Here is a 27,419-nt window from a genome sequence, read left to right as displayed (position 1 = left end):
TTAGTTTTAATTGAGGGAGAGGGTATTGCCACGGAAATCTCTTCTTTAGCTGGATTATTAAAAAAAGAAGGACAGATCGCAATTGGAGATCACTAAAAGGAGACTTATCCAAAAAAGGTCATTTTAGGTCTTCGTTACACAAATCAGCCCACTCACAAATATCCACGGAAAGCATTTTTGTGGAGAGATACATTTTTCCTATAATGAACAATTAAGAATAAATCATTCGTGAAGATGGCAACGCGAATTTGTCTTTTTCGTACCATGTGTACCCTATTCGTTGGGGGGCAAACATAGATATTTAAAAATTAAATCCATAAAGACCAATATCACCAATGTATCTTAGTCGCTTTTTAAATCAATTATTGAAATAAAATGCAAAAATCATTTAAAAAACAATTTACATAACCAATTGAAGATATGGTATAAATAATGGTACAATAAGGAGGTAGAACAGCTTTGTAAAACTACAGAAATACAGCCTTGAGTCTATGCCCGCTTCCTGTCAAATTTACATGCAACAAGTTATTTTCATTTATTCAATATTTTTCTTCATTTTTAAAATCAGTTAAACAGCGGGAAAAAATGAATGAAATGCCTGTATTTTCTGTCAAAAAAATTATCTAACAAGTTCTATCTTTCGATTTCATGGTAAAACTGCCGAATAGAATAGCGCATCTCGCAATTTACGCGTCTTCCAATCATTAATTTTGAAAATATTCTTTTTTTATTTATCAAAACAACAAATACATACACAAAATTGTCAGAAGTCGGGCAGACCTTTTTATTGTACCATAGTATAAATTATTGTTTTTCAAACTTTATGATGTGATACTTATTTTCAAAAAATAACATGATATTTTCCAGTTCAAATTGTGTGTTTGGCAATAAAAAACAATTCATATTTTTAGGTATTTTATTTGAATATTGGTATTTATCAGAAATTTACGTTTTTCAGTACTTCTCGAGGCAATAGTTTTAATTTTTTAATAGCTTCCCTAAATAATTTTTTACTTTCCAAAATTTTGGCATACTTCAACGGTTTCTTGTTGAATTTAGAGTTGGCAACTCTATTCAATGTGCACATGAGTTTTACCATTTTTTATTATGTGTCTTCATCATAAATTCCCTAATAGCGTTTCTTACCATTTCACAAGGGAGTAGTTTTTGCCTAAATTGTTATTTATTTTCTGAATTTTGGCGCCAATTCATTAAAAATATTGAAATAGGGGTTGGCAACTCTTTCCAACTTCCACATGATTTTCAGCTTTTTTTTATTATTTTGTTTTGATTATTGGTGTTCATCAGTAGTTGTCATTTTGTGCTTTTCATTTCTTTCACAACGGCGTAGTTTTTTTAAAGGTGCTTTGTATAAAAACTTGTGAAATTGAATAAAAATCTGAACTAGTTCACAAAGTCCCTCTCAGTGAATAAATGTTGGTTTAATTCGTTACCGGAACGGCACCAACCTCTTAAGAAACACAAACTTTCAAATCAAAGGGAACGAGAGAAACACAACCACAATGCGTTACGCTCAGGTGGTTATTGGTCCAGCAGGAAGTGGGAAAGTAGGTATTAACTTATCCCAGCCAGCAATAGCATTTTTATTTCATTATTTTTGTACTCTATCAGTCCACCTACTGTTCATTCATGCAACGGCATGCTCAAGACTCCAAACGTGTTATTGAAGTTGTCAATCTCGATCCCGCCGCTGAACATTTCGATTACCAGCCCCTGGTCGATATAAGAGATCTAATACAGCTAGATGATGCCATGGACGATGAGGAGCTACACTATGGACCCAATGGTGGTCTGGTGTTTTGTTTGGAATTCCTTATCGAAAATCAAGATTGGCTCAAAAATCAATTGTGTGGTGGAGGTGGCGGTGATGATGGTGATGAAGTGGCCGAAGAGTTGGGTGGTGAACCCGACGATGATTACATCCTCTTCGATATGCCAGGACAAATTGAATTATTTACCCATCTGAATATGGGAAAACAATTGGTACAGCTACTGGAATCGTGGAATTTTCGTATATGTACGGTATTTCTGGTGGATTCTCAGTTCATGATCGATGGTGCGAAATTCCTGTCGGGCACAATGGCCGCCCTAAGTGTAATGGCAAATTTGGAGATGCCCCATGTAAATGTTTTGACAAAAATGGATTTGCTGAGTAAGGGTGCCAAAAAACAGTTGGATAAATATTTAGATCCCGATGCCCGGGCCCTGTTGGGAGATGTTACCGAGGAGTCGGCATGGGGTCGTCAACATCGAAAGCTGTCGGCGGCAATTGGCAGCTTGATAGAGGATTTCAGGTGAGTTCGTTGAGGCCATGTTATTTAAGGACGAAGGATCTGTAAAAAGTTATAGGAGAGTTCGAGAGTGCGAGTTGTATAGAAGACCTTCGAGATGTCCTCTTTGCATAGAAGACCTCCGAGTAGTTCTCTTTGTATAGAATACCTCCGAGAGGTCTTCTTTGTATAGAAGATATCCAAGAGGTCCACTATGAATAGAAGGCCTCCGAGAGGTCCTCTAAGTATAGAAGGCCACCGAGAGTCCTCTATGTATAGGAGGCCACCGAAAGCTCCTCTATGTTTAGAAGACTTCCAAGAGGTCCTTTAAGCATAGAAGACCTCCAAGAGATCCTCTATGTTTAGAACACCTCCAAGAGGTTCTCTATGAATAGAAGGCCTCCGAGAGGTCCTCTAAGTATAGAAGGCCACCGAGAGTCCTCTATGTATAGGAGGCCACCGAGAGCTCCTCTATGTTTAGAAGACTTCAAAGAGGTCCTTTATGCATAGAAGACCTCCAAGAGATCCTCTTTGTTTAGAACACCTCCAAGAGGTTCTCTATGTATAGAAGACCTCCAAGAGGTCCTCTAAGTATAGAAGACCTCCAAGAGGTCCTATGTGAATAGAAGACCTCCAAGAGGTCCTCTATGTATAGAAGACTACCAAGAGGTCCTCTATGTATAGAAGACCTCCGAGAGTTTCTCTATGTATAGGAAATCTACGAGAAGTCCTCTATGTATAGAAGACCTCCGAGAAGTCCTCTATGTATAGGAGACCTCTAAATGGTCCTCTGTGTACAGAAGACATCCAAGAGGTCCTCTATGTATGTAAAACCTCTCTCAGATGTCTTCTATGTATAGAATGTCTCAGATATTTCTACTTGAGAGAGGTTTCCTATCTTTCTCCACGCTCTAACCTCAATGTTGAAAATCAAACCACATCTATTTTTAAATAATACAATAATAAAAATTATATTTTTATATAATATAATGAGAAAACATTTTCAATGCTTCTTGCATTTCAACTTTAAGCTCTTAATTTCTATGCCTTCGACTTTCTTGTTGGATGGAATGGATGATTCATATGCGACAAATCTGGTGGATTGTGCTCAAATTCCGCAATCTCTTGCATGCCACCATTGGCAATTTCCCAGAGTTGAGGATATTCTTGTTTAAATGTCTGATACCATTTGCTAACCAATTGATATTTGGAGAAATCATAAGCGATGCCCTCCAAACATAAAGTAGCCGAAACTAAGGCCAAATCAGCAATGGTCAACTGATTACCGGCAGCATATTTGGTGCCCAATTTCTTCAAATAGGTTTCAAAAACCTGCAAAGCATTTTCAACTTTCTTCTTGCCCATTTCGGTACGTTGATAGTCAAAGAATATGGGAGCCATGCTATATGCCCCAATGCTCGAATAATAAAAGGCCATATTGAAGCATAGTCTATGATTGACCAATGCCCTTTCTTTGGCCTCCTTGGGATAGAGCGGTGAATCTGCAGCATATTTATCACAAAGATACTGCATGATGGCCACACTTTCGGACAGGTGAAAACCATTGTCATCCAGAACGGGAATTTCTCGCTGGGGATTTAACTGCAATGGAAGGGAAAATGTTAGGGTTTTTTAAATAAATTTTCAAATTTTTTGTTTAACTCATACCTTGGCATATTCCTCCGACAAATGTTCCGAGGCAATGTAATCTACATTGTGCAATTCATAGGGCAATTCCAAGGCCTTCAAACACATGCGAACAGCCAAAGATGGTGGGCCATCGGATACAGCATACAGTTTCATGTTGATTCTGGAAAAAATAATAATTTTTTCGGTATAATAATCATGATCACCAATGGCAACCTGTGCTAAATGATTTATATGTTTAACCGGTTTTCGTTACAAATTAATTTGAATAACTAACTTTACTTTGAAGGTCAATTAGGAGACAGAATTTTCTAATCTGTATTTTTTTTTTTGCGAAGAATGTTTTTAAAAATATTATTTCTGTGTAATTCTCCCTCGGAATTTCTTTTTTAATATTTTTTGGCCAGCACTGCACAATTGCTTATGTCAAGTTTTTTAGCCCACTTATAGCACCAATACCCACACATACACCAACAACTACATCATCTAAATTTGTTTGTTACCTTTCGCTTTCTTTTTTTGAACGTCTTAGCTAGCTGCTGATGGAATGTTTAATGATTTGTGTATTTGAGAAACAAGTTGTGTTGGCCAGCTAGCCATCATCATCATTATTAAAACTAGCTTTTTTTTGTTGAGAAAAGCTAAAGCTTTTTCTACTTGGATAAAACTTTCCGATGCCGATTTTTCGAGTAGCATAGTTGATAAATAAATGAAATAGATATTGGGTTTGAATTGACCGAAGTGTTTGTACTCTATCTAAGGTAGGAGGGCTAAAAATAAAAGGAATACCCAAAGTAGAAGATTTGTAGAAATTCTATATAGATACAGGGTGAGATGAAAAAACTGCAACCAAGTTCAGACTGCTGTCATTTCTAAGCCACTCGTCCGACAGCTATTAAAATTATTCCAGTGCAGTTCATTATATTGTTTACAAGCGTACAAAAGCATTTTGGTGATAGTTTTCCAGAAAAAAGTTATTTGTAAAGGAATTCAATCGTGATAGTGTGAATTATTTATATTTGGCTGTAAAACTAAAAGTGGCTATCGTTAGAGCACTCCAGCATTTAAATGGGAATAAATCTTTTGTGTCCCGTACCATAGCTCGTTACCGTGATACTGGTAGCGTAGCCCGAACTCAAGGAACTGGACGGAAGAAAACAACAACATCAGCAGAAATGGTTCGAAGAGTAAAGAAGCGACTTGATCGAAACCCGCGTCGCAGTGGCCGAAAAATGGCTGGTGAGCTGAACATATCACAATATTCCATTCCATCAAGTGAGTGCCTCACCAGGAATGGGCGAAAATACCGAAGAGCAACATTCGGGCAACGTGTGACGGTTTCGTTGGCCGTTTGAAGGCCAATTTGAACAAATCTAAACTTAATCTAAAATTTAAGGCTATTTCCGAAATTTTTTGTAATGTAAAAATTATGGCGTTTGACTTTGATGTAGTTTTTTATCTCAACCTGTAGGAGCTGTAAAGTGTTTCTCTTTTTAGAAGATAATCGATAAGTTTCTTTGTATGAAAAGGTGGGCGATTTTTAAGAAACAATTTTTTTTTTTTTTTTTTGATGTAAAGGATATATCCTTGATGACGGCTTTAAAGAGAACTCCCATTTATAAACGGGTGTAAATAACTTATTCTATGTAGATGCGGTCTTCTGACACACACAGAAGACCAACTTTAAATCCTATTAGACTACAGAAAATGGAAGGACAGATGATCAGTGGTAGGCCCTTCTGACTATTTAGGAGCCTTTAGAGACTCTTCTGATTTCACAAGTCTGGTACAAGGTCACCCATCTTCTGATATTCCATATAAAATTATTCCTAGGTTACAAACAAATTTTGTGAACATGGGTAGGAATCAGGACGTCCTCATATAAACACGACACGTAAATATGACATATTTTAAATAAAAAAATTTCAACGATTAGCCAAGACTCTTAAAGCTCCTTTAGAGGAAGGTATTTAGTTGCTAATCATCAACATGGGTTAGGACCAGTTCAGGCCGTACCATAGAACAATATTAGTGGCTCTAAACTCTTCAAAGTCGTTTATCAATCAATCACGCTTCTTTATTTGAGGACGTCAAGGGAACTAACCTTTGGATAAATTTGAACAAAACAGGGTGTTCCCCAAAATGAGCTAAAATCTCTGGATCTTTATAACGCCTACATTTTTGGAACTCCGCGAATTCGAGACGGTATAGAGATCGTAAACTATACACGATCATGACGTCCAGTCCTTTCGTTGATGACATATGGAAGGAATGTGAAAATAGCCGGCACTAAATCTGTTGCCATTCTTTTTATCACATGGACTGCTGAGATGAGAATTCAGCTGAATGAGTAAATCGAGAGGCACACATTTACGACCAAAGTCTACCCCATGATCCTAGTGGTCACCATCGACAGCATATTCAAGGGGTCCACAACTATCTACGATAAATTGAAAAATAGAAACAAGGTCCTCAAAATGCTAGCCGGCGATGATGGTATGAAGACCTTATTGACCCCTTATAAAGCGACAGACCGGTCAGTGGTTAGCTATGACTCCTCGGCTGCCATGAAAACAATAGGCTATCTACATACGACGATTTTTCTTTGATACGTCATCGTATTATATGTTTTCGTTGCGGTACCTGCTGGGGTGTTGTCATGGAAGTCATTAAAAATATGGTGGATAGAACTCCCCCAACCAGGAGCATTAAAAAGGACTTGCAACATTTGGTGAGGGAGGCTTACTATATAAGAGAGAGTGGGCCACTAGATCGAGAAGCCTATCAAGCAGTTTTTATTGGTACTCATACCGATGCAGTTACCGATGTTATCAAATATTACTGTATGAATGCTGTCCCCGGAGTCCTCCCCCACCCACTCCATATTGGCACAAATAATAACCTTGGCGCCCCTGTAGATTTCTGTTCAGCCAAACGGTACTTTGCTCTTCACGAACAACATCGTAAAGATAGATGCACAGAATCTTCCTGTCGATAAGAAGCCAGGGATTATAAACGAATTTGGGTAAGCCTGATTAATGATTGCTACTGGATGATACAGCTTCGGGTTTGGGTCCCTACGTTTACCGACCTGTTCAACTTTTGCCTTCCCATCAGAGGGTTTCCCACCATAACGATGGGATGGTGGCAGTTGCCCTGAGGCATGCAAAACAGTTTGTTGAAACGTGTACTTCGTTACCTTTTTTGTGGCGCCAGGTTTTATTTCCTCAGTAAATGGCATTTTCTTTACCGCCACTGCCATTGGGGCGGTTTAGTCGTCTTCGTGAATGCTGTTGCCAACTCAACCAACAAGACCTTAGTGTACCCACTTATCATAGCTTCCTTTGTAGTTACTTCCATCTGTTGTTTCATCACCTCCACCATCGTTGCAAGGGAGATTTCGGTTTAAGCTTTCACTACATTTTTTTTTTTGATCTTTGTTTCGGTAGACCTAACATAAGGGACCTTGATTTGAAGAGTTTTACCTCTGTTTTTGTTTCTGTCCTTAGTAGCCTTTTTATAACGCTGCTTTGGCCCCTTTGGAACCTCACTACTGTTCCTCTGGTTCTTTCTTGCCACACTTCCAAACCTTCCCTACTCAATCCAGAAAACTGAGTAACTGAATTTTTAAATCTGAATATTGAAACAGAACCCCACTAGCAGATCTTTGAACACCGAATTTATATAACCACTACAACAAAAAATCGATTTAATGTTATGCAGTCACAAAAAACTTACATCTTTTTCCTCGTCCTAATTGGTGTACTCGTACTTAGTCCTTTGCCCCTCAGCAATTGTCCAAATTCTGGTTTTAATTCATCCAATGACAGATCTTTTGATCTCATCAATTTTCTTGTATCCGATAGTTTGGAGAACTCATTGTACAGTCGTTTCTTAATGTCATCCTCGCAGACTTCGTGAGTGTGGGAGTTGGTGACACGTATAACTTGAATTTTGCGATCCTTTGTTTGGACGGTCGTTACCCTTGCCGGGCATTTCAAAGAATTCGCTTTCGACTTGACGCAAGCCCAATAGCTACGTTTGGTGGCGGCAGAAAAACTTTTCATATTATAAACATAACCATCGACACACAGGACAACCCCACCCTTGGCCGAACGCAATTTAAAGGTTTTACTTATGTCCATGTTATCGGGATTAGCTGCAGTTGTTTGCAACACTTTGCGTGACATTGCTTTAGAGACAACATAATCTTCATCTTGGTCATCATCGAAATCGCCTTCGTCTTCTTCATCATCATCCTCGGAATAACGTTGGCTTTTAATTGTTCGTTTCTTCTCAGCCGTCTCCTTGGGTAGTGGTATATAATTTTGATCTTCATCCTCTGAATGTTCGGCCAAAAATTGATTATTTTCTATGGTCTGTATTTCCACATGTTCGGTGGTACCAAACAACGGATCCATTTCCTCTTTTAGAGATAGCGACACCTTATTCCAGTCTTTTGGTGGCTCTTCAGTTTTTTCTTCTTTTTTGATATAATTCAAACATAGGAATTCAGAGACATTTGCCTTTTTAGTTTCATACGAATCCTGATCATCATCCTCGTCACCTCCTCCGTAAAAGTGATCATCACCACCAAAATCATCTGCTTCCTCATCATCATTATTATCATCAACACCCTCCTCTTTAATATTTACATTCATTTTCAACTTCCTCTCAATTTGCCGCAGATGATCAAAGGTGTGGGTGTGCTCTCCCGTCACCTTAATAATTTGTATTTTATCGCCCACATTTTGGGTTATCAAACGGGCATTACAGTTGATATGCTTATCCTTGCGATTTAGGCATGTCCAGTACACGGATTCATTGCGTCCTCCCTTGGAATGCAAATAGTAGATCATTTTCTCCAAAATCAATACCTTTCTACCCTGCTGGGAGGGTAAATAGGTAAATAGCTTTATCTCAGCCTCGGGCGGATTATTTAAAACTTCCCGGGGATTTCTTACAAAGCGATAACGGGCTGCAGTGGCCTCAGCTTGGGCTTTGCGAGAGCCCCTCAGTTGGCGTGGCTTAATGGTTGAGGGTTTCTTTTCCTCCTCCTGCATTTGATTGGCTTTTCGGGGGGAGGGTGTGAATTTCTTCTCCATCCCAGCCGATTCATTGATGCTTGGGCTATCTTCCTCATCCTCTATTATTCTATTTATCAAGGCATTGATATCATCCTTTGAAGAATCATGTTTATCTCCAAAATAATCATCATCATCGGCATTTCCTCCAAAACCATCATCATCAATGTCTCTTCCAAAGGTAGGCCTTCCAATCTCCCCCGTTAGGGAGACATTCATTTTTAATTTCTTCTCAATCTTATCGCGATGATCCAATGCGTGGTTATGATCACCCGACACCCTCACAATTCGTATATTATCTCCTGAATTTTCCGTTGTCAAACGACAATTACAATTGACCATTTTATCCTTGCGATCCAGACAAGTCCAATAGATACAATCATTGCGATTGGCCTTAGAATGGACATAGAAGATCATATTGTCCATGATTAAAACTAACTTTCCCTGTTGCGAAGGTAAATAGGAGAATAATTTCACCTCTCCCTCCCGGGGAGTCTTCAACGCCTTCATGGGGTCCTTGACATAACGGTACATGGCCGAAGTGGCATCGGCCCTTTCTTTGCGGCTACCAAGCCTGGGTTTCTTTGTGGTCGGAGGTTTTGAAAATGGATCTTGTTCTGCCTCATCATCGTAATCGGTATCGTCATCTGGCCCTAAAGGCCGCTTGGCAACCAACGGCAACTTATCCTTGGCCCCAATTTTTGATTTTAGCTCCTTGGCGGCGGGCACAACTGGTATGACATTTATATCCTCTTTGCCTCGAATAATCTTTATGGTATTCCTTTTAATCAACACCGCCAGTTGGGTTTTATTGTAGGGAGCATGGTTGTGTTTGTTTTCCTCTTCCCTAAAGGCCTTATAACGATGCAGGCCACTTGTCAAACATTCCGTGTAGACACGGCCTGTACATTGCAGATCCTTAAAGCGAAAACATTTCCAGCGATAGGTACTGCTCACCAGAGATTTGCCATCCAAGCGATAGACACAACCCTGGACGGCTATCATGTGACAACCTTTTGCTGTCTTCAACATCAGGACCTTTTTTTCGCCTGCGCTGCCAGCACCTTCCACAGGCTTGGGAGAAGTATTCTTCTGCTCTGCGCTTTCATTCTTTTTATGTTCTTCGTCCAAAGCATAATCACTGTCACTATCGTTTCCCCAACCATCTGCTGCATCATCATCTTGGTCCTTTTGCATTTCTTCCTTTTGTTTCTCCGCTTCCAGAGTGCATGGCAGACCCTTCTCATCTGCCTCCCTTTTCTTTTCCCTTGCTCGATTGATTTCCCTTGGCTCGGCCGGGCCATGATTGTGTTCACCCAAGGTCCTTTCCAATTTGTGTCGGGTCAAATCCCTTGGATCAATTAAATTCGTGTGGATACGGACATGACAGTGACTGCGATTGCGGTGAGTGCAAACCCAACGATAGGAGTGTTTGGTCATCTCATCATAGTGGTAAAGGAAGCCTGCTACCAACAACATATCCCTACCCCTGACGGAGCGTAACATTTCCAATTGTGGACTTTCCATTTCTCACAAATTTGGGTATTTTTTCGGATATTTTCAATATCCAATGGGCAAAATTATGTTTATGTTTTTGGTAGAGAATTGGGGCCAATTGAAACTAATTTTTGGCCAATATTTTCAATATTTGGTATTTGGTGTCGAAGTAAAGTCGTGCTGTGTTCTGTTTGTTATCAATGATGGTATTTTCTTGTAGTTTCCTTTTTAATTCTTGTTAGCACTTTTCTCACAAATTGTATACAGTTTTTGTAAATAAAATATATCAAATTCAATTAAATGACCCAAAAAACTTCTTAAAATTTTCACTTTTATCCACACATTGGTCGTATTTTGTTTCTGTTCAATAATGGCTGTTCTGCTTTTTGGTATTCTTTTTTTTTTCATTTGTTGACATTCTCGGCAGCAATACTCCTCACTTCGCATTTCATTAGGTGTGTTAGAAAGAGAAGGCTATACAGCTATGTTCTATTATTCTCTCATTGATATTCTTTCCATGTTTGTGGGTTTGTATGTGCGGTATTATTTTTTCCCCTTTACACTGCCACCGCCGCCGACCAAATGTGTGTTTGGTGAACATGGATATTGGGTATGGCAACTCTTTTTAATTATTGCGTTGCCATCTTAAAGGCAAATTTGGTAATATTTTGTGGCGGAGTGTGTTGGTATGATTCCCCTCTTACGCTATGGCTGGCCAAATGATGATGTGTGAACAAAATATGCGGGTATGGCAACCCTTAATAATGTCCATTAATTTTACGCCAAATGCATGAAGTTAAAGTAGGTGTGGGTAACCCTTTTTTGGTTCTTTTGATACCTTTGGCGGTTAATTCATAATAACTTAAAAATTAATTGAAATTGGAATTATTTATTGTTTATTCAAGACAGTATCTAACAATGGTAATGATTAGCGTTTATATATTTTAAAACTAAGCTAATAAACTTAAATTATTTAAGTCTTATATTTTAAGGTAGAAAGTGCATGATTTGTTGTTGCAGTTCTTGCCTTCATAATAACAATACAAATGTTGTTTTGTATTGTAAAATACCTGTGTTAATGTCGTAATTTACCGGTTGATATGTTTGTGGGTAGACAATCAACATGGTAGGGAATTATTGTGGTCTTAATGACATAAATTTAAGTGCATTGGCAACAGTTTCTTTTGCATTGTGGAAATTGCCTTTTCGTTTCTGTTGATGTATTTCACTTAAAGAGTTAGGAGAAATGAATATCCCTCAAAGAGAAAACAATTGGGAACCAGAAATTTAAATATGGCAACCCTCAACATTGGCATCGAATTGCCGCCAAACAAGAGACGTTTTGTGATAAATTGAAATGAAATAGAATCCCAAAATCATTAATACAAAATAATATTTTAAAAGATATAAAAGATATTTAAAGACATAAACGGACTACAAACAAGCAAAAAGTTACCTTCTTCATGCAAAGTGAACAAAACTATCTGAAAAGGGGGACCAGCCTCCCTCCAAAGTAAATGACCTAACAGGGCGAGTTGGTGAGATAAAGAAACTGCAACAAAGTCAAACGCCATAATTTTTACATTTTTTTTTAAATTTTATTGAATGAAAGCAAAAAATGTCGGAGGCATCAAATTTTATATTTGTTCGAATTGGTCACCTTTGGCACGAATTACGGCCAATAAAACTGTCACACGCTGCCCGAATGTTGCTCTGCGATATTTTGGCCCATTATCGGCGAAGCGATTGCTTGAGGTGATCGACATTTTGGTATTTTTTAGTCCCAACCTTGCTTTCCAAAATACTCCAGACGCAATAGTCCAACGGATTGGTATCCGGAGATTTTCGTGGCCATTGTGCGCTGGAAATGAAGCGAGGAACCTCATTTTGTAACCATTCTTGTGTGGCGCGTGCCGAGTCCTGTTGGAATGTCCAAGGTCTGCGGCCAAAATGTTTGCGTCCTCAAGGCTTTAATACACCCTCCAAAATATAATATTCGGCATTTATTCTGATGTCACGGTCGATTAAGTTCTGGTGGCCAACCAAAGGTGTATATTTTCAACTGACCTCTTTGGCAAGAAAACACGATCATTTTGTTTGTATACAAACTGCTGGACAACTGTGGCGAATGTTTTCTCATCGAAGAAAACCAAATTCTCTAGCTCTTTTTAGTCTATTCTCTTTCTGTTGCGGTGTAAATTCTTGCACTTTTTGGAATTTCATTGGCTTTATCCCCAGCTCATTTTTCAATATTTGCCGAATGGAATATTGCGATATGTTCAGCTAACGAGCCATTTTTCGACCACTGCGACGCGACGCGGGTTTCGATCAAGTCGCTTTTTTACTTCTCGAACCATGATGATGTTGCTGTTTTCTTCTGTCCACTTCCTTGACGTCGGGCTACGCTACCAGTATCACGGAAACGAGCGATGGTACGAGACACAAAAGATTTATTCACATTTAAAAGCCACTTGGGTGTTTCCAGCCAAATATAGAGTTCGCACTATCACGCGGGAAATGGAATCATTTTTACAGCTGTCGGACAAGTAGCTTGGAAATGACAGCAGTCTGAAGTTGTTTGCAGTTTTTTTTATCTCACCCTGTATTTTTCGAATAGAAGACAAATACTTTTTGGAACATGTCCGCACTTATATTTCTGTCCTTTATGTCCTTGAAAAGGCTCCCAGAGTCCTTAAAACATATTTATAGAAAATGCTCAGATATGACTGATAGGATTTCATAAAAAATTGTTTAAACCCACAATTGTGTGCGCTGTGGAAATGGAAATAAATTAATGCCAGAATTCCTTATTTGAAATAATTAAAAAATTTATTTTTTTTACAATGCAATCTATAAACATTTAAAATGTTATCGTAATCTACAACTGTACACTCTTAACTACTACGTACCCCTTAATAATAATATAAACATAGAAACATCCATGCGACGTTCCAGGATTTATGATTTTCAATTTTTTTATAGTTTTTCCTCTGAATTATGTTTCGAATCCGCAATACCCTCCTGGGCAATGTCCCACAGCAGAGGATATTCCCGTTTAAATGTCTGATACCACTTGCTAATCAATTGATGTTTTGATAAATCATATTCCAGAACCTGCAGCACAGACGTCGACGAAACTAGAGACAAATCGGCAAGTGTCAAGCTATCACCAGTAGCATATTTTTTACCCAGTGTCTTTAAATGGTTTTCCAGTACTAGCAGAATATTTTCCAGCCTATCTTTTGCCATTTCAGAACGTTCGCGGTTGTAGGCATAAATTTTCGGGTAATATGAAGACATATTAAAACATAAACGATGCATAACCAAAGCTCTCTCCTTGGGATCTTTGGGATACAGATTCGTATCGGAGGCATATTTTTCACATAAATATTGCATGATGGCAATACTTTCGGATAGATAAAATCCATCATCATCCAAAACAGGGGCTTCTTTTTGGGGATTCTTCTGGAAAGAGTGGAGGAATTTAGATTTTTGTTGGGCTCTTTCTACGTTGATATTTTTTCATACCTTGACATATTCCTCTGGCAAATGTTCCGAAGAAACGTGGTCTACAATGTGCAATTCATGGGGTATATCCAAGGCCTGCAAGCACATGCGAACAGCCAAAGATTGTGGGCCATTTGATTCAGCATAAAGTTTTATATTTAACCTGGAAGAAATGCAAAACAAATTACAGGATAGAAGGGCATTAATAAAGAAAATATTTTTCGATTTTTTTTACTTACATGGTTTTCTCACACTCCCCAGTAGTGTCATTGTTGCTTAAGCTTTCTCTGGACTTCCCCTTTAACATTTGAGCAAATTGTGGATTTAACTCACTCAATGGCTTATCCATAATGTCCTTTGCCCTAAACGATTTCTTTGAAGATTTTGCAAATTCATTGAATAGTCGCTTCTTAATATCATCCTCCGATATTGGATGTGAATGAGAATTACTTAGATAATCCACAGTTAATTTATTACCCTCCAAGGTGACGGTGGTAACTCGAGCCGGACACTTGAGCCGACGATCCTTAGACTTGATGCAAGACCAATAGGTACGTGTCGTGTTGGAAGTACTTTTCAAATGATAAATATAACCGTCGACACACAACAATTCACCACCCTTGGCTGAACGTAATTTGGAGACTTTGGTTATGTCAATATTATCGGGATTATGGCTTTGATGGGGATAGCGGGAACGTCGGGTAGGGGTAATATAATTACTGGCCATTTTTTGTTTGGCTGCTGTTGATGGTGAATATTCTTCGTCATCTCCAAAGGCATTATCTTCCTCATTCGTATCATCCCCCTCTCCACCCGTCTCGTAATCCATGGAACGTTTGGTTTTGTGCTTGATTCTTCTGGCCTTGGGCAGCGGTATATGATTCTGATCTTCCGACTCTTCTGAGGATAAATCACTTTGTTGATATTGTGAGCTATTATTAACTCTTTCCACTTCCACATATTCAATGGTATCGTAAAATGGATCTGTTTCATTTTTATACTCTGCCAAGACAACACCCTCTGAGATTTCCATAATCTCTTCTTCTGATTTACCTTTGGTGGTTACCGGAATTTCCATTAGAATTTCTTCTTGTTTTTCTTTTTTCAATTTATTTAAACGTAATAGCTCAGAAATATCTGCCGTTGTCGAATCGGGTTTATGTTTCTTAAAATCAACCTTCTCCCGATCCTCCTTATCTCCCTCCCCATCATCATTGTCTTCATCCGATTGAAACAAAGGATTGGCATCGTCGCCAACGTCATCATCATTGCCAAAAGGATTATTTTCTTCCAGCTTTCCCGTTTGATTTCGAAAAGATAAAATCTTTTTAATTCTCTTGTCGATGTGTTGACGATGATCCTGGGAGTGGCTATGTTCACCAGATACCCTAACTATTTGTATTTTATCACCGACATTTTCGGTGGTCACACGACAATTGCAGCGCAGAACTTTATCAAAACACGTCCAATAGATACGTCCATTACGTCCACCCCTGGTATCAAAGTGATAGATCATATTTTCCAAAATTAGAACCCGATTTCCTTTGAAAGATGGCAAAAAGGAGAACAGCTTGACCTCGCCATGCTGTGGGTTTTTAAAAACTTCCATTGGATTTTTGACATAACGATATTGGGCTGCCGTGGCCGCCGCTTTGTCTTTGCGGCTGCCGGTGCTGCCATGCTTTGTTTCTGGAAGTTCTATATTTGTGGATATGGAGAGAACACCTTCACCACCACTATATGCCGCCGACAAAGGAAGGCTATGGGCATTCTTTTTATATGGTGTGGCTTTGAGTTCATCGCCGTCTTTCCTGTTATCCTCTTTGCCACGGATAATCTGTATGTTATTTCTTCGGATGAGGGCCTCAATTTTCGCCTCGGTATAAGGCTGATGATTGTGTTCATTTTCATCCACCCGAAATGGTTTATAACGATGCATGCCACTTGCCAGACACTCAGTGTAGATGCGTCCTGTACACTGTAGATCTTTTGAACGAAAACATTTCCAACGATAGGTGCAACTTATCATAGATTTACCATCTAGGCGATATACACAGCCGTCTACAGCTATCATGTGATAGCCTTTGGCCGTTTTTAACATTAGCACAGATTTATTGCCCACAGCAGGTTTGGAATTCGGCATTAACTCAAAACTGCTGTCCATTTCAATGATACCATCAATACTGGAAACATTATCCTCATCATCCGTTACGGGTTTTGTCTTTTTAGCCACAGTTCCGCCCCCTCCTCCTCCTCCCTTTTGCATTTGATATTTCCTTTTCAAAGACTTGTTGCTCAACGTACAGGGCAGGTTCTCAGCATCTGCCTGACGTTTCTTTTCTCGTGCTCTGATTATGGCCGCTTCATCAGCTGGGCCATGAGGATGTTCTCCAATAATCGATTCCAATTTGTGGCGTGTCAAGTCCCATTCATCAATTAGAGAGGTATGCATTCTTACGCGGCATGGTGGGTTATCCTTGCGCCGTGAACAAACCCAGCGATATGATTTAGTTGTACGATCATCATAGTGATACAGATAGCCATCAAACAAAAGCATATCCTTTCCCTTGACAGATCTTAGCATTTCCAATTTAGGGGATTCCATTTTACACAATTGGGGAATTTCTATTTATATTTTGTTCCTGAAATAAGAAGAATTCCGATAAAAAGTTTTGCCTTGATTGGGAAGTTGCAGGGGAAGTTGACAGGCGTGGTTTTTTCCCAATTTGTGGGTTATTTACTTACGACGTTCCACTTACTTTTCTCTTTGCAAAAGCTTATTTTGTTAAATTTATATATGTAACTGGTTTATTAATTTTTTAATTTCAATTGGCAAAAATTCCCAAAAAATCTTTCGTGTAATCTCTTCTACATTTGCAGTGTTTTGCCTTTTTTCCAACAATTTACATTCTGTTTTTAGGTATTTCGTTTCTTCATTCTCTGGTATTGTCTATAGGCCATATTGCGTTGCATTTAAATTCTGTGTGTCAGAAAGAGATGGCAATAATTGTATTTATGCTCTGTTATAAAAATCCCCTTAGTGCTTGTAGTGGTAGTCTGTCATTAAATGGGCAGAGTTTGTTATGCATGTGGGTATTTTTTGGGCAATTGTTGGTAAGAGACGAGAGAATAGGGAAAACAATCCATGTGTTGGGAAAGTGTTGCTGCAGACTGAACATTTTTTAAGTGCGTTGGCAACAATTTTTTTGTTTTGCACTGTAGGCATAATTTCAATGACTTGTAAAGATGATAAAAAGTTGGTATTTTGTGGCAAGAAGACTTATTATTTAAAGACTTGTATTATGTATGGAAAGTAAATTATTGTTAGCTATAAGATTATTTAATATTAATACTTTAGCAAGACTTGTTGGTTAATTGTGTATCATAGAAAATTCCACTAGCAGCGGTAGTAATAAACATACCGAGAAAAACGGGAAAAAGAAAACAGTAAAATTATTCGTGAGAAGAGACTCGATTTTACTACGATGGCAACACTGCTTTCGTCTGTTGTCAGTTACTTCATATTTCCCGCCTTTTTTGGAAATAAATTAAAAATACACATTTGAAGCGCTATGGACTCTCAAATTGTTTAAAAATTAAAGCAAATTACATGAAACTTAAACCGGGCAGTGGTCTACAATGACTTTTGGGCCGAATGGGAGGAGAATACAAGTAAAAATGATAATATTAAATAAATCCTCAATAATTCCCTTTTTAATAATAGCATACTTAACAGAGCCCTTTACTATTAAAAAGGACCAGAAAAAACTTAATTCTTCCGAGAGAAAAAGTTCTAAAAGGACGCTCCTAAGCTAGGACAAAATTTTGTAAAATAAATATTAAAAATACATCCACTCTGAAAAAGAAAGCTTATGAACTCATATTCCTCCTCTTTTTTTACAGCTTAGTACGTTTCGTGCCCATGAATGTGGACGATGAGGAGAGTATACAGGATCTATTACTGCAAATAGACAATGTCATACAATATGGAGAAGATGCCGATGTTAAGGTGCACGATTTCGATCCACCCGAAGAGGAGGAAGGCGATGAAGGAACCTGCAGAAATATTTTCGATATGTAAAACAAACTAGAAACTAAACTGAAGTTAAAACTGTGTTTTAAATCTTATGAAATTGTATTTTTATAAAATAATAAATTAAGTTTTATTTTTTTTTTTAAATTAGAAAACAGTCTACTTTGTTTATACACACAATTCTTGCTTTCAGATGGTCATGTGTTAAATATGTCTAACAAAAAAAACACTAAATTAAATAAAAGGTTATTTTCCCTCCTCTGTGTCCATTACCAAATTCCCCTCTTTATCTTTGAGACGAACCCGGCCATTGGAATACCGTGTCTCTGTACTACCATCCGGATAGACAATCTTCACCGTACCATCTGGATATTCACGACGTTTCTGTAGTTTTGTATGTATCTCCTTTTGGCCATTTGGCAGGGATAGGATTTTATCACCATTACGCATTTGCACCAGATGCGTACCGTCCGGGAAACGCCATTCCTCTGATTTCTTTTCATCGCGTGGATCCATAATTTTTATCGAGTTATTGGGATAGTGGACCTCAACTAAACCGTTTTTATGACGATGTTCGATTTGGCCATTGGGAAATTCTAAAATTTCCAAACCATCCAGATATGTGGTGTGCCAGGTATTTGTTTCATGGTAGTAATATTTGACAGTACCCTCATTGATATTCGTCTCCTTTATGTCCTTGTTATAGTAAAGCATCCTTATCAGCATGCCATCGGCTGAGATTTTTTTCAAATTCCCATTGGGGTACCAAATGTCTTTGCTACCATCAGCATTGAGTATTTCTCGTTTCATATTGTCATCATCACCGGGAGATTTATTTTCGTTCGATTTGGTCGTTTTTGTTGCATCGACGTTTGGAGTTGGGCGGAGGGGTTTAGTTGTCTGCAACTCCTTTAGAATATCATCATCATCATCCTCTTCGCCAACGTCATATTGGATTTTACCTTGAGGACTTTTTGTTGCCCGTTTTTGGAATTTTGTTTCAGAATCGGAAACATTTTCATCCGACGAAGGAGTTTCGGGAAAACTGTGACTTTGTTTTGGCGTACGATTGCTGACATTGGCCTTTATTGGTCTCTTGTGTTTCTTCGAGGGAGACGTCTTGGAATTTTTATTTGGTATAATTTTTGAAGTGGGCAGAACAGGGGGTTGATCGTCGTTTGGAAATGAGATGGAGGCATGCTGAGTCTGTGAGAAGAAAAAAAGAAAAAGTGTAAAGTAAAATATAATAAAAGAAGGGAATAAAGGGAGACAATTAAATGCGTCTCAAGAATGGAAGTTTATTCTTCCTTGCAAAGGGTTCTAATATTAACCCTGTTCTAGGAAAAATCTCCTGAAATTCATATCCCCGTGGAAGAACACTTAACATCCAGAGATATGACGTTCAAAAGCTTTGATAGGTACAGCTACTTTGGAACGGCATACCTCATAAATGAAAACTTTCTCTTGACAAGAGCTTCCGAAAGCAGCCGTTTCCATGGAATTGTCTATTCCACCACTTTTCCCTCGAAAATGCTCCTTTCGAGTCCTTAGAAGAATCCCAAAAGGTCATCAGAGCCACCCTTTCCTATAAATAAACTGCCTTGGAAACAACATTCTTTGGGAAAATCGCCTGCGAAGAGCTTTCCCCTTGGCAAAAATTCTTAAAAGTAGAATTTCCCTCAAAAAAAGCTCTTTGATATAACCTTTTCCTGGTAAATGATCCTTAGATGCAACCAGTTTTTCGAAAATGTTTCTAAGAAGCAAGCATACTATTGGAAAGGCGCCGTCGGGAAAGCACCTCGCCTCTAGAAACGTTTCTTAACAGCTCATTTTCACTCACCTGTTTAGGTGCCAGTTTGGCAATGTTCCTATTGATCTCCTGCAGTAATTTATTGTTATTCTCTCGGCTAGCCTTCACTGCCTCATTTTCCAGGCGTTTATTCTCCTTGGTGAGGATTTCGATTTGTTCGTGTAAACGTTTCTCTTCCCTTTCCATCGTGCGCAACTGGGTACGCCAACGAGCCTGGGCAGCGGCATGATTCGAATCTTTCGTTTTCAACTGAGCTTCTAATTGGGCAACCTGCTCTCGTAGCTTTTCCATTTCTTTGCGTTCCTTTGATGCCGCGGCCTGAGTTTTCATTTTGCATTGCTGTTCAAATTTACGCTTGTCCTCTTCCAATTTCATACGTTCATCGTGCAAATACAACTCCATTTGTATTCGTTCATCTTTGAGGCGTTCGCTTGCCTCCAATTGTTCCTGGGCATGTTGAGAGATGAGCAGTTCATGTTCCTGCTTCGCTTTCATTAGCTGCAAATTGTTCTCCTTGAAAATTGCAATTTCTTTTTCCAGTTCTTCGAGGCGGATTTTAATTAGATTTGTTTTTTCCTGTAGTTCCAAGGAAACTTGAGGTGGGAGTGTGTTTGGTTCAACAAAGGAGGACTCCTTGGATGTGAGAGTGGTTTCATCCCCCGTCACAGAGTTCAAGTTTTCATGTTGATCTGCCTTGTCTTGCAGGGCCGCAAAGAGAGCCTTTTTAAATTGCTCGAAAAACATATTGTTGGAAAGATCGCCACTCTGTTCCCCATGGTTATTGGTATTGTTGGAAAAATCACTAACAGATTCTTCTTCATAATATTCTCTGGTATCGTGGGACTCAGAGAAGCGTACACGCTGCTCAGTGTTATGTTTTGAGGCGGGAGTCACAAATGGAGAATTAGTCGATTCCAGCGACTTTTGTCTGGACTCTGCTTCCTCTTCGGCTTCGGTGCTGTTGGGAACAATTGTTGAATCCTCGGCACCTGCTGTCGTTTCCTCCTCCTCCAGTGTAGTTGAGGATTCATTGTGCTCAGCTTGCCCCACAACAACAGGTTGTAGACGTCTCGCCCTCAATTGATCGTTGACGGGAATGACATCGGTGTCATCAAATTTCTCAACTGTCCGACGCTGCATAAATTGACGCATACATGTCGAGTCCATGTCAAAACTACCATTCTTGGCCTTTTGTTCCAAAAGCTCGAAAATATCCTCCTCACTTTGGGGTAAATTTTGGCTGGCACTTGAACGTAAAATTGGCAAAGGCTTTATTTGCTGGGAATCTAAAATTTTAGACCAAGCCAAGGCGGTGGGGACTTGCCTTGCCGCTTCATTGTTGGGATATTTCTGGACATTAACGGTTCCTCTATTTTCCATTAAAGGGGTTGTTTCAACAAATCGTACCTTGGGCAAAGTGCTCGTGCTATTTGCCGACGAACTACTGGAAATATTTTTGCTTGACATCAATGATGACTTTGTGTCCGGTGTTGAATTGCACACATTCTTCGAGGATATCAGTAGCTGTTGGAATCTCTTCTCATTTGCATCCAAGGCACCCGAAGGAATGGGAGATGGAGGCTTTGTAGTTTTAAAATTCTTTCCTGGGGGCGGCTTCTTGGGCTTTGTCTTTAGCTTGGGATGAGCATTGGCATATTTGTAACGTGGCAAATTTGTTATTCTCAACTCTTCGGGATCGATTTTAAACCTTTGTTTTAGGCCTTCTCCCCTTTTCAAGAATGGCCTTTTGGGTTTTTGCACGGCTGCTGGTATTTCCATATACTCCTCTGTGCCATAGCCGGATGTCAGGGTTTTGTACAAAGATGGTTCTACACTCAGCTGTGTGTTTTGGTCCCTTCCTGCATAGCTATGATCTTGACTTTCTTCCTCCTCTTCCTCTGGGTGCTCTGCCCCATTCTCCTCCTGCCTACTCTCATCGATTTCACTCATTTCTCCATCACATTGCAGGCCCAGCATTTGATACATTGTCTTTTGTTCCATGCCCAGCATTTGTCTTTGCATATTTTGCCGTAGAGTTAATATTTTTTTCTGTTCCTCTTGCCATTTGTTTAGCTGTTCCAGACGTTTAACAATATCGTCCTTTTGTATGCCGGATAGCATCGGAATGTTTATGTTCGATGAGGCACTGTCATTTAAGTCGTTTTGTAACATTTTTATATGAGGTTTCTTTACATTCTTTCTATTGAATTGATGCAATTAGTCAAATTTAATAAAATAACAAAATTGAATTTGTCGAATAAAGCGCTAAAATTAAAATTCCTCTCTCCGAAAACAACAGTGTTTTGTAAGTAAACAAAGGGTTGTCAATTACCTGGTTACCAAATGCTCAGGGGTAGGGTTGCCAATTAATTTACGGGAAACAACTGTAAAGACCTGTCTGGCAACACAATAAAGGTGAGAATGCATAAACGCTTTTTTGACTGGCTTAGATGAACAAAGGAGTTTCGTAGATGAACAAAGGAGTTTTAGGTTGACTTATTTCGATTTTGGCCCAGGCTCCTTTTTTCATTTCCGAAGAAGCCAGCCGATGACTTGAGCCAGCAAGATAAGCGCTTTATGTATTTCCACAAGTGGCTATCGTTATAGCACTCCAGTATTTAAGTGTGAAAAACTCTTTTGTCTCGTACCATTGTTCTTTACCCTGATACTGGTAGCAAAGCCCGACATCAGGGAAGTGGACGGAAGAAAACAGCAACATCAGCAGAAATGGTTCGAAAAGTAAAGAAGCGACTTGATCGAAACCTACGTCGCATTGGGCGAAAAAATGGCTTGTGACCTGAAAATATCGCAATATTCCATTCGGCAAATATTGAAAAATGAGCTCGGGGCCATTGAAATTCCAAAAAATGCAAGAACTTACACCGCAGTTGAAAGAAAATAAACTGAAAAGAGCTAAAGAGTTGCTTCGCTTGGCTGAAAGTGGTGAACTGCCTAATTTGGTTTTTTCCGATAAGAAAACATTCGTTGTCCAGCAGTTTATAAATATACAAAATGATCTTGTTCACTTGCCAAAGAGGTCAGCTGAAAATGTGCACCTTCGGTTGGCCACCAGAACTCAAGCGCCGGCCATGGTGATGGTGTGGGCCGCCATAATATCCGATGGTCGCTCTACACTCGTATTAATCGACCATGGCGTCAGAATAAATACCGAATATTACCGCGAAAATATTCTGGAGGGTGTATTAAAGCCTTGGGCACGCAAACATCTTGACCGCAGACCTTGAACACTCCAACAGGACTCAGCACGCGCCACCCAAGAATTTTTACAAAAGGAAGTTCCTCGGTTCATTTCCAGCGCACAATGGGCACCAAAATCTCCGGATACCAATCCGTTGGACTATTGTGTCTGGAGTATTTTGGAAAGCAAGTTTGGCACTAAAAAATACCAAAGTGTCGATCACCTCAAGCAAGCGCTTCGCTGGGAATAGGCCAAAATACGGCAGAGCAACATTCGGGCAGTGTGTGCCGGTCTCATTGGCCGTTTGAAAGCTTTAATTCGTACCAAAGGTGACCAATTCGAACAAATCTAAACTTATTCTAAAATTTGATGCTATTTCCGACATTTTTTGCTTTCATTCACTAAAATTAAAAAAAAAAAATTAAAAATTATGGCGTATTTAATAGGAAATAATTGTTATAACAAGTTTTGGCATGAAAATTAATACTTCTTTGATCATATATCAATGTATTTAATTCATATTAATGCCATGTTTAAATTGATTTTAAAAATTAAGAAAAAAATCCAATAAATAAGAAGCTCTTTTGCATGTCATTTCAAATAATTCAGACAGAAAGCGGACATGTCATCGCAGATTTATTTTAATAGTATTTATGAAATTGTTTATCTCTTTATTGTAGCATGGATAATGTGTTTTCAGATATTTCTTTCATTTTTTTAATTCTCTTTTGGGTCGGACCAATGCATGAGAGACAGTTTTATGTGTGACTACACCACTTAACTTTTGCCACTCCGTTTCACATGAAAATCGATGAGAATGGCAACCTCTCTGCAACATGACACATTTTCTGTCAAATAGCGGCCAATTGTTTTGACACCGAGTAGGAGTCAACCTATATTTTCATTGTAAATGAAAAAACATAAATATTAACAAAAGTTATTGCATTTTTAAAGGAATTAAACCATAAACACAATGCCGGTATGTAAAGTAATGTTAAGGAAATATGTGAATGCTGTTTTAAAAGCGATCTACCTAATATACCCAAACAAGAAGGGGTGGGGTTAAAGGAAGAATGTTGAAAAATTGTTTTCCTTCTTCTCTTGGAGTTTTCTAATATTTCCAATGTTTTTTTTTTTTTCAGGCATATCATTCCACAATAAAGGAATTCCCCTCAACGGTGGGCAACATGGCCATATTGCCTTTGAGGACCCAATTCAGGGGACCAGCTCCACAACAAATGAATAATGATAACGATATCATTGATGAGTCACTTTATTATTTCAAAGCGAATGTTTTCTTTAGAACCTATGAAATAAAGGTAAGAATTATGCTTGGAATTATATGATTATAGTGGTTAATTTGTTTGGTTTCTTGTAGTCTGAAGTCGATCGCACCTTGATTTATATTACCCTCTATATTACGGAATGTTTGAAAAAGTTACAGCGATGTGCCAATAAGAATCAAGGCCAACAGGAAATGTACAGCCTGGCCATATCGAAATTTGATATACCCGGCGAGGCTGGATTCCCTTTGAATGCTGTCTATGCCAAGCCCCAAACTGCTCAGGAAACTGGTAGTTAGCAAAATGTGGTATGGTTTTTGGGGAGTTACTGATGTTTTTTTTTCTGTTTTGCTGCTTTCAGATTTAATGCGCCAATATATTTTGCAATTGAGACATGAAACTGGTAACCGGGTATTGGAAAAAGTTTTCGGCGAAGATGGCAAACCCAACAAATGGTGGATCTGTTTTGCCAAAAAGAAGTTCATGGAAAAATCATTGTCCGGTCCAGGACAATAGGCGTATCAAGCAAAAAAAAAAGTATTTTTAGTTCTATAAAACTTGACAGACAGACTTCCATTTAGCAACAAAAGAGAAAGAAAAGGAGGGCATTATATTAAACTAAGCTAACCTATTTGTATTAATTTTCAATGTTTTTTCTAAAGTGTTATTAAAAAAAAAAACAACAAACCAAAACTCAAAACTTTTTGATGTTGACTTAAGTAAACAGCGTTTAAGTTTTTTTCTTCTTTAAACTAAATATTAAACTTTAATCCATTTAACACAACATTTATACAAGGGGGAAAGTTTATTTTGCTAAATCCTTTAAGGAATAACAGAGTTTACTGTTGTTCAGTTCATTTGTTCGTATTCTTTAACGATACAAATGATCGGCCTGCAAGTTGGAGGCAATTTCCGATTCCCATTTATCACCATTGCTTAGCAATTTTTCCTTATTGTATAGTAATTCTTCATGGGTTTCAGTGGAGAATTCGAAATTGGGTCCCTCAACAATGGCATCGACGGGACAGGCTTCCTGTAAATTCGAAAAATATAATTCTAATTTTTTCCAAAAGGTATTAATCTTCAAAACACCCACCTGACAGAAACCGCAATAGATACACTTGGTCATATCAATATCGTAACGTGTTGTTCTTCTGCTGCCATCGGCACGTTCCTCAGCCTCAATGGTAATGGCTTGAGCCGGGCAAATGGCTTCACACAATTTACAGGCAATACAACGTTCCTCACCGCTGGGGTAACGGCGGAGAGCATGTTCTCCACGGAAACGAGGACTCAATGGTCCCTTTTCGAAGGGATAATTGATGGTGGCTGGCTCCTTGAAAATGTGGGCCAATGTAACACCAAAGCCACGCATTAATTCGGCCAAGAAAATGGTACTGGCTGCTCTGTCGGTAACATCATTCAAATCCATGCTTTCTTCTTTGTTGTTGACATAGACATAACCCTTGGGCACATCGACAATATCTTTGGCCTCCTTGGTGCTCATGAAACGGGAGGTGACACCAAGCATGCGATTGCCTAAAACAATAACAACATAATTAGCTTAATTGCCAAAAGTTTTGTAAACAAATGTCACTTTGTAATGCCCTTTGTGTTATGGTAGCCCTGTATATGGGCGTTTAACATATTCCATTTTCACACTATCCATTTGGCCACTTTCAATTTTCCTTAATATCCTTCCAATTACCACTGGATTAACTTTTGTTTTCATTTTGATGACATAAGTGGCCCTAACCTCAAATATTTTTTGCTGGCCAAAACAATCGATACCACTGTTTGTTTTATTTTCATTTTTTGCTTTAATTTTTGGGGAAATTCTATGTTTTTATCTTCAATTACCATTTCTTGTAATGGAAAACAATTTCATTGTCAGAGACATGGCTGCCCGGTTTCTATCGGATCGAACTCCAAACGAAATGTACTCTTAAATTACTAACAAATAACTTTCAGCAGAAGACGAAAAAAATTAAACGTCAAGTATGTGAACAAAAGTATGGCAACGCCAAAATGTTTTATTTTTTATGATTTTGTTTTGCTACGATAATTCGCAAGAAATGTAGTAGATTAATGGTAAATTATCCATTTAGAATTTCAATGGCATTCACAGGGTATTGATAGCTTCTTGCTTTGTTTTAACATTATTTTTGTTTGTATGCATGTTTAGTTTTATTCATTTATTAAAGATCTTCATTTTATTTTAAATATATAGTAATTTACATAAAAATAAGTGTGTTGTGCCAACAGTCATCTGCCATGATTTTAGTGTTACCACTTCCGTTTGGATGAACAATGTTAACACTCTTATTTTCATTTAATTTAATTACAATGTTGGCTTTTTATTTTGTATGCATGTTTAGTTTTTTTTTTATTTATTAATGATCTTCATTTTATTTTAAATATATAATAATTTAAATTAACATAATGGGTTTTGCCTTGAGTTTGTGTTATGTCAACAGTCATTTGCCATGAATTCAGTGTTACCACTTCCGTTTGGATTAACAATGTTAATACTCTTATTTGCATTGTTGCCATAGTTGACGTAAATAGCCAGTATTGTAATTAATTTAATTTCTATCTCCATAATATTGGTTTTAATAATCTTAATTGTACATCTATATAGTCAAAAAGCAGATTTTCAATATATAGTACATGTTTCTATCCACCACATTGAGGCTCCTCAAAAAATACCACAATTAGAGATGTGATAATCTGAGCCTATAGTCTATATTGATATGATGTTACATTTGACAAGGCAAATTACCGAAAAGTGCAGTGCTGGATATTCATTTTTATAATCAGGTTACCTTGAGTGTACCATTGGAAGAATATTTCTTGGCACTAAAAAAATATTTTTTATTTAAATGCGCGAGATATAGGGATAAAAATGTTGTTTATACCAATTGTTGCAAAATTTTTCAAGCCAATCGCATGCTAACATAATATACACTTTTTTTCATAACACTTCATTGACAATATCCAACTTTAAAAATTTAAAATGAAAATTGTCCCCTTCGAAATGTACTTTTAACTTTTATTTTGTAGAAAAA

At 38.2% G+C, this 27,419-nt stretch overlaps 6 protein-coding genes across 7 annotated transcripts; 2 read left to right on the top strand and 4 right to left on the bottom strand.

The window, feature by feature from the left end:
• The first annotated feature begins 1,403 nt into the window (after window positions 1-1,403).
• Window positions 1,404-18,206, top strand: LOC101896348 (GPN-loop GTPase 3). Of its 2 annotated transcripts, none has more exons than XM_005183590.4 (3): window positions 1,404-1,568; window positions 1,633-2,315; window positions 17,930-18,206. In XM_005183590.4, the coding sequence occupies exons 1-3, from the start codon at window positions 1,524-1,526 to the stop codon at window positions 18,105-18,107; spliced, it is 906 nt and encodes a 301-aa protein (XP_005183647.1). In that variant the 5' UTR covers window positions 1,404-1,523; the 3' UTR covers window positions 18,108-18,206. The 2 variants fall into 2 exon arrangements, with proteins under 2 accessions (XP_005183647.1, XP_011292575.1); XM_011294273.3 differs by having other exon boundaries at window positions 1,419-1,572.
• LOC101895956 (glutathione S-transferase 1-1) lies at window positions 3,236-4,554 on the bottom strand. The gene is made up of 3 exons (XM_005183588.4): window positions 4,442-4,554; window positions 3,960-4,101; window positions 3,236-3,893 (listed from the first exon to the last, which is right to left on the bottom strand). The coding sequence occupies exons 2-3, from the start codon at window positions 4,092-4,094 to the stop codon at window positions 3,333-3,335; spliced, it is 696 nt and encodes a 231-aa protein (XP_005183645.1). The 5' UTR covers window positions 4,095-4,101; window positions 4,442-4,554; the 3' UTR covers window positions 3,236-3,332.
• On the bottom strand, window positions 13,323-16,668 carry LOC101898260 (uncharacterized). Its single transcript, XM_005183601.4, has 3 exons — window positions 14,266-16,668; window positions 14,048-14,189; window positions 13,323-13,984 (listed from the first exon to the last, which is right to left on the bottom strand). The coding sequence occupies exons 1-3, from the start codon at window positions 16,629-16,631 to the stop codon at window positions 13,496-13,498; spliced, it is 2,997 nt and encodes a 998-aa protein (XP_005183658.2). The 5' UTR covers window positions 16,632-16,668; the 3' UTR covers window positions 13,323-13,495.
• On the bottom strand, window positions 18,139-22,170 carry LOC101898433 (centromere protein J). The gene is made up of 2 exons (XM_011294274.3): window positions 19,900-22,170; window positions 18,139-19,265 (listed from the first exon to the last, which is right to left on the bottom strand). Exons 1-2 carry the CDS (start codon window positions 22,039-22,041, stop codon window positions 18,306-18,308), a joined length of 3,102 nt encoding a protein of 1,033 aa, XP_011292576.1. The 5' UTR covers window positions 22,042-22,170; the 3' UTR covers window positions 18,139-18,305.
• A 1,717-nt stretch (window positions 22,171-23,887) lies between these two features.
• Window positions 23,888-25,044, top strand: LOC101896526 (actin-related protein 2/3 complex subunit 3). Its single transcript, XM_005183591.4, has 4 exons — window positions 23,888-24,047; window positions 24,211-24,387; window positions 24,447-24,642; window positions 24,713-25,044. The coding sequence occupies exons 1-4, from the start codon at window positions 24,042-24,044 to the stop codon at window positions 24,865-24,867; spliced, it is 534 nt and encodes a 177-aa protein (XP_005183648.1). The 5' UTR covers window positions 23,888-24,041; the 3' UTR covers window positions 24,868-25,044.
• A 42-nt stretch (window positions 25,045-25,086) lies between these two features.
• Window positions 25,087-26,369, bottom strand: LOC101896706 (NADH dehydrogenase (ubiquinone) 23 kDa subunit). The gene is made up of 3 exons (XM_005183592.3): window positions 26,212-26,369; window positions 25,448-25,890; window positions 25,087-25,384 (listed from the first exon to the last, which is right to left on the bottom strand). Exons 1-3 carry the CDS (start codon window positions 26,249-26,251, stop codon window positions 25,223-25,225), a joined length of 645 nt encoding a protein of 214 aa, XP_005183649.1. The 5' UTR covers window positions 26,252-26,369; the 3' UTR covers window positions 25,087-25,222.
• Between the last annotated feature and the right edge of the window lie 1,050 nt (window positions 26,370-27,419).

Source organism: Musca domestica, unplaced genomic scaffold (genome assembly GCF_030504385.1).
Source record: "Musca domestica strain aabys unplaced genomic scaffold, Musca_domestica.polishedcontigs.V.1.1 24, whole genome shotgun sequence".
Taxonomy (NCBI): Eukaryota; Metazoa; Arthropoda; class Insecta; order Diptera; family Muscidae; genus Musca; species Musca domestica.
Note: the sequence above shows the minus strand (reverse complement) of the source record. Positions and strands in the feature narration are given on the sequence as shown.

Excerpts from the sequence above, each read along its gene's own strand:
- LOC101895956 (XM_005183588.4), bottom strand. The coding sequence starts at position 4,094 with ATGAAACTGTATGCTGTATCCGATGGCCCACCATCTTTGGCTGTTCGC. Across the intron at positions 3,894-3,959 it reads TGTCGGAGGAATATGCCAAG|TTAAATCCCCAGCGAGAAAT; the intron begins GTATGAGTTAAA and ends CTTCCATTGCAG.
- LOC101896706 (XM_005183592.3), bottom strand. The coding sequence starts at position 26,251 with ATGTCTCTGACAATGAAATTGTTTTCCATTACAAGAAATG. Across the intron at positions 25,891-26,211 it reads GTTTTCCATTACAAGAAATG|GCAATCGCATGCTTGGTGTC; the intron begins GTAATTGAAGAT and ends TTATTGTTTTAG. Across the intron at positions 25,385-25,447 it reads TCTATTGCGGTTTCTGTCAG|GAAGCCTGTCCCGTCGATGC; the intron begins GTGGGTGTTTTG and ends TCGAATTTACAG.
- LOC101896348 (XM_005183590.4), top strand. The coding sequence starts at position 1,524 with ATGCGTTACGCTCAGGTGGTTATTGGTCCAGCAGGAAGTGGGAAA. Across the intron at positions 1,569-1,632 it reads GTCCAGCAGGAAGTGGGAAA|TCCACCTACTGTTCATTCAT; the intron begins GTAGGTATTAAC and ends GTACTCTATCAG. Across the intron at positions 2,316-17,929 it reads AGCTTGATAGAGGATTTCAG|CTTAGTACGTTTCGTGCCCA; the intron begins GTGAGTTCGTTG and ends CTTTTTTTACAG.
- LOC101896526 (XM_005183591.4), top strand. Across the intron at positions 24,388-24,446 it reads TTAGAACCTATGAAATAAAG|TCTGAAGTCGATCGCACCTT; the intron begins GTAAGAATTATG and ends GGTTTCTTGTAG. Across the intron at positions 24,643-24,712 it reads CCAAACTGCTCAGGAAACTG|ATTTAATGCGCCAATATATT; the intron begins GTAGTTAGCAAA and ends TGCTGCTTTCAG.
- LOC101898433 (XM_011294274.3), bottom strand. The coding sequence starts at position 22,041 with ATGTTACAAAACGACTTAAATGACAGTGCCTCATCGAACATAAACATT. Across the intron at positions 19,266-19,899 it reads CCAAACTGGCACCTAAACAG|ACTCAGCATGCCTCCATCTC; the intron begins GTGAGTGAAAAT and ends TTCTTCTCACAG.
- LOC101898260 (XM_005183601.4), bottom strand. The coding sequence starts at position 16,631 with ATGGAATCCCCTAAATTGGAAATGCTAAGATCTGTCAAGGGAAAGGAT. Across the intron at positions 14,190-14,265 it reads GGGGAGTGTGAGAAAACCAT|GTTAAATATAAAACTTTATG; the intron begins GTAAGTAAAAAA and ends CATTTCTTCCAG. Across the intron at positions 13,985-14,047 it reads TGCCAGAGGAATATGTCAAG|AAGAATCCCCAAAAAGAAGC; the intron begins GTATGAAAAAAT and ends CACTCTTTCCAG.